This window comes from Thunnus maccoyii, chromosome 20, assembly GCF_910596095.1.
Source record: "Thunnus maccoyii chromosome 20, fThuMac1.1, whole genome shotgun sequence".
NCBI classification, from domain to species: Eukaryota; Metazoa; Chordata; class Actinopteri; order Scombriformes; family Scombridae; genus Thunnus; species Thunnus maccoyii.
The window spans coordinates 7,431,074-7,443,128 of NC_056552.1; the positions used below are offsets into that span (position 1 = coordinate 7,431,074).

The following is a 12,055-nucleotide window of genomic DNA, read 5'->3' on the forward strand; positions in this document are numbered from 1 at the left end:
AAAAAAAAAAAAAAAATCAAATACATTAGATTTTTATTTTACAAATGATCACTTTATCAACATAAATAAACAGGACGATCTGTGTGTCATTTCATCGCTGTCACTGGCATTCTGTTTGTGTTGAAGGCCACTGTAGATTTAACATCATTTTCTGTCTGAGGTTTAGAAATATTCTCCTCATATTGGATGCACAACAGAAGAGATGATCGGACTGCACTGGCTGGCAATTTGTTAGGTAATGGTAGTAATTACTCTACAGTCTGGGGCCTTTTGGGCAGCATGTAAGGTCATGTTGAGGTCAGTGGATCTGTCCTTTCCCCTGACAGGTGAGCAAATCAAGACACATCTAGTTTAAAGTCAGCAGCAGAACCACACAATCACCCTACACGAATCGAGACAAAAAACAAAGTCCAGCGCTGTCTCAACATGAAAAAGACAGCAGCCACTCATGGAATATGAATCAGTGGCAGCAGTGTCCACATAAGTCCTTTCTTGGTTAAGTGCAGGACAGACGCATCTCAGTTGGCACCAGTCTTAGGTCCCTGCATTCTTGCACGCTTGGCTTCTTCGTCCATTTCATCCATGATCCGCTCCTGGGAGACTGAGTAAAATGTGTAGCCATCTAATAGGGGAGCAAGTTGTCAAGGCAAACATGTGGAAGTAAGACGTGTACTAGAACAAACATTACAAGACATGACATGCAAGCAGCAAGTCAGCCAGGTGTTTCAGATCAAACCATAACATGACAGGTTCAAAATCCACAAACAATGATAAGTGTAATGTAAGAATGTGGAGAGCATATTTTGATACTCTTTTATAACACCACTACTCACTCCATATATACTCTAAGAATATGGGGAGCAAGTTAAAATACCCTATTATAAACATCTTTATTATTGTTATTACAATAAAGACAGTAAACTTTGCTAATTCTATGTGGTTTCACATACCAGCAACTCCACTCATTACGTATGAGTAAATATATCATGGTACACTACAAATATTTCATTTGTGAGTGAGAAAGCAAATACATTTTGCCAAGTATTCTCACACAGATAGTAGACGTAAATGTATATATGTGTATACAGTCTCGACAGCATGTCCGACAGCAAGGTTGCGCGAAAGGCGGAAACAGGAGCCCAAGATTGTTGGTCGTGCGCATGTGTGCGCGTGCGCAGATCCGCTAAGTAGCACACCTACAGATTGAGTGCTTTGCAAATAGTATTCGGTGCTAATTAATAGCCTAAATAAGAAACCGTTTCAAACACACAAAATTAATGTTTTACTTAGCTAATGCACTAAAACCCTAATTCATATTATGTTTTTCTTTTTTGAACCCCCAGTTATGGTTAGCTATGCCAGAACTTCTCTCTTAGCTGTTAAGCATTCATTGAATGGAGGACAAGTTAGCGTAGCCTTATCTTTCAGTTATTCGAATAATTCACAGCCAATAAAGTCTCAAATGCAACCTGCGAGGATAAATTAGCGTTAGGTGTCATGTTGAGCGATGATAAACACTGTTACCTGATTCAAATGCAGGGAGGTCAGAGTAACTTTAGCGCGCTAAGCTAACGTTTAGTTACATAGTTCACCTTGTGTTGACGTTTGGTAAGGATACAAATTCCCAGAACAAGCGCTCCGATGGCGAGTCCTGTCACGACGTTTCGTGTCCTCAGCTTCTGTGTTTTCTTCTTCCACTGCTCAAGCTCCACCTGTCTTATGTAGTACATCTGCTCTTTAGAAAGACCCTCTTTGATCGGGTCTATCCTGGTCGCAAAGGGAGCATCGGACTCCTTCGGCGTCTTGTCAGCCATGTCTGCAGCAGTCAATGAGGTGTTTTTTTTTTTTTTTAAATACAAAACTTTATTCAACGAAACGATTGTGCATGTTACGTCACGCAGAAAACAAGTATCCTACACAATCTATGAGGTCCGTGCATGAAGTATAATTAATTTGCAGTTGTTCACGTTGTATAATGAAAACTTCCAGATTTCATTGTCTTAAGAAGTACGATACAGATCAGCGCGCTAAAGTGTTCTTGTACAAAGAAAATTGAAAAAGGAAGTCGGGAGCCGGAAACGGAGACAGCTTGCCTTCAAAGTAAAAGTTGCGCGTTTCGTGTGTTGGCCACAGCTAAATTTAAGGAGAGCTACACTAAATAAATAAACAAATAGACTAAATAATGACAATGATTCATAACTTCTTTTACACACCTTGGAGATAAAACCATGTAAAATGTATGCTGTACACATCGACGTTACGTACAGCTGAGTCCAACTTTTATGTTCGTGGTCTGCTTGTCTTGTTGTGTGCATGACTTTATCCAGTTAGCCTCTCCAACCAAACACAGTTTAAATTATTTACCTGCCCACCACCGTGGCTAACTGTTAGCTTCAGAGCACAACACAACACAACACGTATATCTCCCCTGGGGATTCTGTGTCAGACCTGAACGATAAACTGGACTTCTGCCTTTGGTCAGATTTTCGGCGAGTGACACACCTGCTCAGCTGGACTGAGGTCAGGTGATGACAATGCCAGTGAGGAGCATCCCACTGCTGGGTCATAAAAATCTCCCTGGCTGCATTTGCTGTATATTTCGGATCATCCTCCTCTTGCATTGTCCTACAGTTGGCAGACTACCTAAAAAAGGGGGCTACAGTTGCTTCACTGTTCACCCAATATGGATGTAAAAACAAAAACCTTCTAACCCTTCTCTTTATACATCCATGGTATACAGCCATGGTACAAGTTGGATAATGGAACAAGCAGACATTTAAGCGCGCTGAATTGTATTGTACTTCTTAAGACAATGAAATCTGGAAATACCCCGAAAAATGGGGTTTTTCATTATACAACGTGAATAACTGCAAATGAATTATACTTCATGCACGGACCCCATGACCACAATACAGTAGAGCTATTTTTTTGTGATAAGAATGATACTGATTGTGAAAGACTGTTTATTTTGAACCTCTTTATCTTATATGGAAATATTACATTCACAAATGCAAATGAACTAAAAAGAAACCACACATAAAACAATTCAAAATAGAAACCGGGGACTAAATTGAAACATTATATGGACTGAAGAACAGTGAAGCAATTAAAACAGTAGAAGTGTGTAAAGATTCAAATATTTTCCTTTAATGCCTTTGTCGTTTGTTACATTATTGTTGTTACTTGTTACTTATGTTTTATGTTTTGGTTGAAGATAGTTAATGGTTTTAACATGATACAACTAAAAAAATACAGGAGAGCTGTAAGAAAATCTAAAAGAATAAGATCTAGTGTCTGATGCTCATTGAGAATCTGATCCGTATGTTGTGAGATCTGTGCTGGGCGGAAACAGGAGTGTGTAACATCAAAATGAGTCCCCGGTGCCAGCTTTCGTTCGTTTGGTTCCTACGAGGCGACGCTCGGATGAAACCTGCGGGAATAGCGCCATCTTCAGGAAAATACAAGTCTCGGTTATTTTTTTTGTTGTTGTTAAATGTATTTCTGTATCAACTGTTGACAAAAGTGAACATACTCCTAACTATACCTAACTCCAAACTGTTTTTAAAAGTGCACTTTGTGCTTAGTCAGTGTAACTTAAATGGCGAAAAGATTTTTTTGTTCTCCACGCCAAAGTACAAATATCAAGTTTCGGGAAGCCTCTTATGACCTGCTCTCAGATTTTCTCACTAATCTTGACAATAGAAACAAAGAAAATCTCAGCAATTTATCAAAATGTAGCGGAGACTTCAAAGAGAAAAAACTAATGGGTGAGTAACGGTTACATGTTCATTTTAACTTAGCTAACAAAGCTTTTAGCAAATTGTTTTTAGTGAAACTCAGAGTCACAGTAACAATTTTGCGAGTCGAATGAGGATGATGCAAAATATTTTTTTAGACAAATGACCGTTAAATTGGAAAAATTTTATGTATGAAATACATTTTATCCGTTTTAAATTAGCTATAACGTCAAACATGAGACTTTCAACCGTTATCTGCAGAAACGACACCTTTTCTCGCTCAGGTATGCTTTCTTCATGCTTTATGCTGAAGCATTCAGGTAAAACATGTTCTTAATCTTTACGGACGGATCTTTATATCACACAGCTGTGACAATTAACAGCTAGACAGCCCTCACTGCTAACGATTTATGCACTTCACTGCTACATGTCATTTAAAGGATGGGTTCACAATTGATCAAGTCTGTCTTAAAACAACAGTCAGGTGTCCACATGAACAGTGAAAAGAGGTTTTCATCGCTGTAATCATTCCTCCTGTTCATTCCTCCCCTTCGCTTACATTGAAAGTGCATTATGAAGGGAATTTAATGGTCAGTATGAACAGGAGGAATGATTATTGCAAGAAAAACCAATGTTCATTTGGGCACCTGACTATTGTTTTAAGACAGATTTGAAAACGTTAACTAATTTAAAACATGATTTTAAACACGCATCTTCTATGGATGCAACTAATTTAATTACTACATTAAAAGAAGTATAGGCTTATGGTACTGTATGTGTTTTCATGTTGTCATCCTTTCAGCTGGGGGCAGAGCTGTCTCACTCTAACACCTTGAATAATTTAAGTCAGCAGGTAGGAGTGCTGTGTTACAGGACTATCTCTGAATGCCCCACTAAGCCTCGCTGTGCCTTGTCATCACTGGGAGGTCTTTCATACATCTGGAATTATGAGCCCTGTCATAACTGAGGCCAATTCTTAATACAAACTCCTCGAGATACCTGAGTCTCCCTGCTGCCAGTACCTCCGCAGACAATCCCTACCAGAGAGGAGGAGCAGATGGAAAGCAGGCTTTAATGACTTATATAATCTACATCCAAATGATTGCTTGTAGTTTACATAACAGCTCAAATAAAACGTGGATAACTCTGTGTGAAGTTCCGTCTTATTTCATTTACATGCCTCCCCAGGTGTGAGCGCTGATGCTTTCATAACTGTCGGCTTACTGAAGTACTGTAACTTACCGTTTTCACAGTTTCAACGCAGGGTGTGATTTTTGAATAGGAGGAACTTCCAGATAAATACTTGAGTTTCTTTTAAACTGCTGGCCAGTCTCGATATCATTTTGCCAGTGTTTGGCTGGTGGGCGGTGTTCAGAACCCAGCATGTTTGTGATTCAGTGTTAAATGTTTTACTTGCACCACCCTCAGCTGTTATTCCACGTAAAAAAAATCAGGATTTTCACTACCTGTTGTTATTGGACCATCTGGGCCTGTGTGTTATTTTATTTCATCATCCAGGGGAACGATTTGTACCTTGACAAATGATGCTATATATTTATAGTTTTTCATTTCCAATATGGTCAATTAGCAGAGCTGATAAAGAGCTCATAAATGACAGTGAATAACCGATAACGCCTGGAGAGTAATGGCACACATTTCAATCCATTGATTCCGTTTCACTGAACTGCGTGAGATCTCTGCCTGCGTCACGATACATAAGATTGCCTAGACACATTTACTGCCTCCGTGTTACTGCATGCATGATATTGCTTTACAGATTCCATTTTGCAGATATGCTTTGAGTCTAATCCGTCAGCTCTGTCCCAACATGCTGTACTGTACGCTTCCACTCAGAAAATGATTTTCCTGTTTTGTGTCTGCTTTTGTTGACGCCCTGCATCCCTCTCTGATGTCGCTTAGAGTTCACCTTCCTTATAACTAAAGAACTGAGCCTTGATCCGCTGGTTGGGTACCATGCTATTGAATTACTTCAAAGGTGAGAAGGAGCAGCACAATAGAATTTCCTCGCCCACTGTAATCATTTAGCTAGGTCTTCATGTGAATATTTTTGTCCCCCCTCCCCAGGTTCATGGTCAAGCACCTTACAGATTTGTTCACCACACCCATACCTCAAGGTGCAGCTGCTGAGGAACCAAGAAGTTATGACGATGCTGTTTTTGACAAGCTCAAGGAGAAATTCCCCCTCATCGTCTTTTCCTGCGTCCAACTTGCAAGCAAACTGTCTCTGCACAGTCATGTAAGTTCTTTGATGCGCTTGATTAATACATTTCAGCACCCTGTAAATGAAAAATAAGAGGATCTCTGATGATTTATAGATGATCAACAACAATACAGCTGTGCGCTTTCTGCATTCGATCGGCCACAGTGTTTCCAAGCAGACTGTCATGGAATCAGAGCTGATGGTCTTGAAAGGGCTTGGATTCAGACTTAATGCTACTAACCCTCTTATGTATGTGGAAATACTTCTGGAGGTGCTTGGTAAGATTTCATGTGTAAACACAGACCAACTTATGTAAAGAGTTAGAGTGTTAAAATAATTTGTAAGAATTAATTAAACAGGGTCATGTGACAATAATCATTTCTATGAACAGCTGTACTGACTTTGACGGTGGTGACTATTATTTTTATAGGACACAATGATCCGTCTGTCCCTGTGGAACACCTGTATTACCTGTGCCATCATGTTCTCCAGTTCATCAGCCTGCGGAGGACTGCTATTTATGACTCCTTGTTAATGATTACAACTCAGTGTCTCAGCCCACCCAGGGAACAAAGGTATCACATTTTCCTTGATGTTTCATGATGTTTTGGGACAGGTAGCTACAGTCATGGTAGAGTGGACAAGTTGCTTGTTTTGCAGTTGAGTGGACTACAAACAGCTGAGAACTGTCCATGTTGTTTTGGTTTCAAATTTTGTCTCGTGCTGTCATGTTTCTCATTGCTTGCCTCCTTGCAACACATATACCTGAAGAGCCATTATATTATGAGTGAATTGAACCTAATACTCTTGGTGGGTAAGGTTATTAAGACTGCATTAACCTTCTCTAAAAAAACAGAGAGAAGTTTGTGACAGTGACTGAAGACTGCATGCTTCTTGGTGTCGGTGTCATCGCGGTGGCTACCTTCATCCTCTATGTCAGGAAATGGGAACAGGTGTAATACTTGTGATTTTAAAGTATTAAAACTGTATTTTAATACATTCACAGTAGCATTTGTTCTGACATCAGTTAATTAATCAATCACAGATGCATTATATGGTGGACAAACCATACAAACTGTTTTTGTTGTTCTGTCTTTTCATACATCGCAGGTAGTGGGAGAACTGAGTCACATCACAGGAATCTCAAGGAGGAGCATCAGCGATTTGGCTCATGTGACATTGATGCACATTGTCGGAACCAGTTGCCCTCTAACATCAACTTGAATTTTGATAACACTCATCCACTGAATACTGCTTTATGCTGTTACTGTTAAGTTTGTTTCCTGGTTTTACATGTTGATGCTGAACATGAACTATGCACTTTGGTTAGATGTGTGTTGAATATGTGATGAAATAGTGCCAAAAGAATAAATCACTACAGTTCCTAAAGTAGTTAAATTCTATCATATAATTATTTATGACTGAAATATGTCAAGGTTATTTTAATTGTACAGTCTTTATAGCAAAAAACATATTTTTGAAATTGTGACAATACACTGAAAACGTTGACCTGTCTGTATACATTATTTTCTAGATCTCTCACAGCCTTATTACAGCAACTGACATTTTGCAAAAACATTAATATTTGCAAGAATATTACAATAATGAACTATAATACTGTATAACAGAACACTAGTAAATTACACAGTAAATTAGCTGCACTGAAAGTTCTATAAAACGTTGTCCACAGGGTATCAATACTTATACTCAAACGAGAACTGAGTACATAAAGATTCAATAATTAATTAAAGATTGCAATACATGTTAATGCACAGTTACAATGAAACTAATATTTTCCAAATATGAGAAATAGCAGTTAAAAGAATCAACTACAGGAATTTTGCTAAGTCATATATTGCCATTTAGCAAGTCAAGTTACACATATTAAAACACTCACTAATCCTATATTTACAATGAAGGCATAACCTCATATACAGCCAGAAAGACACTTTTATCACAGACATATCCATTAAACTCTCTGGAGTGAACTAGCAGACAAAGTTGACAAGCCAATATATCAATTAACCACTCAAAGAAGCTGATTGGCTCCTGCCATGCTCATATACTGTGCATGTTGTCCAATGAACAAAGCGGTACTTGAAGGGGCTGCTGTATCTGAACTCCATGTGTTTTCTAATATGGGACAATTTTGAAATAAATCATATCAAAGCATTTGCTGATAAATATCAATCTATTTATAGTGGCAATAATTCAACAGAAGCCTCTGAGGGTGCCTCGGTGGCCTCACAATGCATACACTGCAACACTCTGGGTGCAGGTATAAAGTACCTCCAAATACCCAAGTGCTAATAGTGACAGCTACAGAGATAATTTTGAGTTATTCTCTTTGTATGCTCCAGGTTGGGTCAATCCACATCACACATTACATGCAATATTACACAATAATATGCTTAAAGAACGTTTAGTTACCCTGGCTTATACCTTGATTGGGAAGTTAAAAACCTCCAATAGCAATAACATAAAGAACAATTGTAGGAGAGGATCCGGATGCAAAAGATTATTTTTCCAGGAATATTTTTTATTTTGTCCATTTTGGTGATTCTGTGTAAGTTCACCTCCTGTTGCTGCTGGCTATGTCTTCTGTGATAATCCCAGTCAAATGTATCTGGGCCCAATGTTAGCATCTCCTTATAAAGGTGGACAACATAGAGCTCTGACCGTAGAAAAATGGATACGGTGTGCCTAAATATTTCAGTTATGATCTCTGATTACCCTAATTAAACTGTTCATCAACATATTTGTTTTTTTCTTATCAGTGTTGCTGATCTGTCAAGACTGTTGCAAAGTCACATTATCACCTTTAGCTATACCGACCTGACTGGATTTTTGTCTTGATCCATTTCTTCAGGCATTTATGGTGAACGAACCGCATATTTCCTGAGCACAGACATGGTGATAACAGTGGATTAGTTGGTGAACAATCACCACAGTGGCAGATCCAACACTGGTTGCTGGTTCCTCCTCATTAGATGTCACATAATACAACCCCATAACAACCCAAACCTTGTATTAATATTTGAAACTTTTAATTCAATCAGTTAATTTGCATACTATTTCATTAACTCTTATACAAATTAAGATTATTATGATCATATTACTATCATAAAATAAGTCATAGCTATTCAGTACATTATTATATATTATTATATCTATTCATCATATAGATATCCTTTGTTTGGGTCTGCATACAATCTCTTCTACTGACTGAGCATCCTGGGCAGCAGTAGCCCCTCCCTCTTGCTTGTGTGCTAGCTCTTCATCATGAGTCATCATCACCACATTCAGATTATCTAGCTGTCCAGATGTCCTCGGACTCGAGGCCTCGTTAGAACTGGTTCCTCCCTGAATAGCTTCTGCTTCCTCCTCACAGTTGACCAGAGTAGATTGCCTGGGTGGAGGAGCATGGCTTGTCTGGGATGTTTGCCAGCTGCTTTGAAGCTCAGAGAGATGTCGGTCTGTCTGCTGAGTGCCAGCCGCAGAGCCCCTGCTGACTCTGTCAGAGATAGGTGGCAGTGGTGCCATTTGAGATTGCCTCGTTTGCTCCGGTACATGAGTGAGACTGTATCCATCACTACTAGCAGGTGCTCTACCTGAACTTCTTGATGTACATAACTGTGAATTGAAAGACTGCAGGCTATGTTGGCTGTGAGAGTGGCTGGAGGAAGAGTTTGACTGAGAAGCTGTCGTCTCAACAGTGATATAATCCCTCTATATGTGCTCTGCCAGAAGGCTAATAAGTTGTCATCCAGCTCCTCCTTTTAAGATTTACCGGACAGTGTAACAAGTCTGGGAAGATGTGGGACAGCAGTGGTATCTCCCAGGAAGTTGTCCAAAGTTTCAGTACCGGAGGGATATTCAGAGTCTATGATCTCCTCAGTGTTTGTTTTGTTGAAAAGGTGTCTCGTCTTGTTCTTGCTCCTCAGGATATCTTGGCTTTGCGTTTGTTTGCTTGCTTCTCCATGGGTGGATCCATTTAATACTCTCCTTTCCACATGCTCGAACCTGTGCCTGGTGTAAGACTGTACTTTATTGCCCTTTGTGAAGGCGATGCAGAGAAGCTGTGTTCCAAATGAAATCAAACATATTGACTTGCAATAACAACACAGCAGATATCGAATAACAGTTAATATTATGATGTAGGAAGCTTAAAAAATAGATGGATTAAAAAAAAAACAAAAACACCAGGTAGTGGTAAAAACACTGGCCAGTTGCATCCTGCTATAACCTGCAGAGCAAAATGTATCCTAGAAAACTTACATCTGGATGCCGTGGGGGCCTTTCCTCTGTGGGGAATCTTTGAAGTCACTGCCAGCTCTGCAATCATGCTCGGGGTTTCACTGGAGATAGCTTGAAGGCAGGACACCGAGCCTTTGTTCCATGGGCTCCCCGGCTCAGATGAAGCACTTTTCCCACAGCTGCAGGGGGACAACTGCAGGTGGCAAACGAAGAGGTTTTAGAGTGTTGGAAAAGCTGTATTACTTAAGAGGGATATTGGATGCTGCTTTAATGAAACTATATGGTAAAATGCTGTGCGTATAGTTTAATTTCTAACTCCTTGTACGTTTCCTTCTCAAGCTTACCATATTCAACGTTTCTGAGGCTTTTAGCATCCTGTCTGGGATGTAATTACAACACAGCAGATGGCAGCTCGCTAGTGTGGTAGGGCACGGGTAGTGCTTAGATACTGTAAGTATAGGTGTGAAATAATCCCAGAGAAAGCAAGTCTGTAGAAAGGTGATACACCTGTATCCACTGTCAGGTGTACCAGCTGTGTGTGGTGTCCTGCTACTCTTCAGCCACAAAGCCAAAGTATTATTACAACCTCAGACTTGTGCAGTTAAGGAGGGTTTGTTTTTTTTAACTAAAAATTTACTTCTATTTATCTCAACATTAGTTTTAAACTGAAGAAATTGACATAATAAAGAAAGAAGACAAGAACAGTAGCTAAAGACAAAAAAGCATAATGGCAGAATGTGCTATTTAACAATTAATTAGGATTATTCTATTAGCTTTAATTATTTATCTTCAGTGTCATTTTGATGCGTTCAGCAACTGCAAAGTCTTAAAAGAAAACAGTAGCTTTACATCTTAGAAATTAATATTTTTAATTGTTTAAAATAACATCGGACCAGTTTTTGTATAAAAATAACAATTGTAAAAGTCTTGATTCTGGTTACTTTTTACAAAAATAAAAAGTACAGACGTTGGTGCCAGATAGAGTAAATACATATGATGATTCCTTTTGATAATTAATTATATAAATATGAGATATTAACCTATTTAACACTAATGTAAAGCATCAGACTCGCTCTTTAGACGGATGGATGTGAAAGATGAAATCGGTTGCAGGCTATTATTGGGGAGTTGAATAGGGTTCACATCCAGTGTTTTTTTTTGTTTTGTTTTAATGACTCGTTTCCATGGAGATCCGCGTTGATCCACTTTACGTTAGACGTCGCTGATAAGCCCATTTTTAAAATGAGCTAACCTCAGTTTACAGTTGACACGTTTCCTTGGCCAGTATTGTTTTAGTATTGTCACTCTGTGAAATATAAAGTCCTGAGGGAATTTTCCTTTTATATGGTTCATTTACCAAACGAGTACATCAGCTCTTTAGGGATCTGCCCTGTCTCTCCCTAGCAACTGTTGCTATGCTTACTGTTGCCACTGTATATGCGGGGAAATACGGAGCTTATGTTGCTATAGTTGCAATTATATTAAAAAACCTCCAAGACAGTGCGATACTCATTAGACACACACATTTTTATTATGAATTTTATATTTAAAACTACTGAACAACACAAACTTCTTGTCTGGACTTCCTCATGATAGGCAGCCACATATCATTGATTGATAAAAAAGCTTAAGACTTTGATCTTTCAGTCTCACATCTGAGAGTAGTAGAATAAAAAAAGATTCCTACTGCCGTCACATACAGTGCAGTTTAAACACACAGATCTGTGCCAGAGGAGCTAGAGCTTCAGTAGATTAGCAGAAAATCCAGGGCCAGGCTTCATTGAGTCACTCTTAATTCTCAGGCTCCCCACGACTCTGCTGATCTCCCTGCAATCTTGTG

General features: G+C 39.0%; 2 protein-coding genes and 1 long non-coding RNA gene across 3 annotated transcripts; 1 reads left to right on the forward strand and 2 right to left on the reverse strand.

Annotated features, from left to right (window-relative positions):
- Positions 1 to 16: 16 nt before the first annotated feature.
- On the reverse strand, positions 17 to 2,042 carry LOC121886711 (cytochrome c oxidase assembly factor 3 homolog, mitochondrial). The gene is made up of 2 exons (XM_042396930.1): positions 1,619 to 2,042; positions 17 to 622 (listed from the first exon to the last, which is right to left on the reverse strand). The coding sequence occupies exons 1-2, from the start codon at positions 1,812 to 1,814 to the stop codon at positions 519 to 521; spliced, it is 300 nt and encodes a 99-aa protein (XP_042252864.1). The 5' UTR covers positions 1,815 to 2,042; the 3' UTR covers positions 17 to 518.
- A 1,137-nt stretch (positions 2,043 to 3,179) lies between these two features.
- On the forward strand, positions 3,180 to 7,350 carry cntd1 (cyclin N-terminal domain containing 1). Its single transcript, XM_042396929.1, has 7 exons — positions 3,180 to 3,767; positions 5,658 to 5,733; positions 5,823 to 5,994; positions 6,074 to 6,236; positions 6,389 to 6,533; positions 6,815 to 6,911; positions 7,069 to 7,350. Exons 1-7 carry the CDS (start codon positions 3,599 to 3,601, stop codon positions 7,180 to 7,182), a joined length of 936 nt encoding a protein of 311 aa, XP_042252863.1. The 5' UTR covers positions 3,180 to 3,598; the 3' UTR covers positions 7,183 to 7,350.
- Positions 7,153 to 10,634, reverse strand: LOC121886712. The gene is made up of 3 exons (XR_006092824.1): positions 10,560 to 10,634; positions 10,237 to 10,408; positions 7,153 to 8,856 (listed from the first exon to the last, which is right to left on the reverse strand). It is a non-coding gene; the product is annotated as an uncharacterized LOC121886712 (long non-coding RNA).
- Positions 10,635 to 12,055: the final 1,421 nt, after the last annotated feature.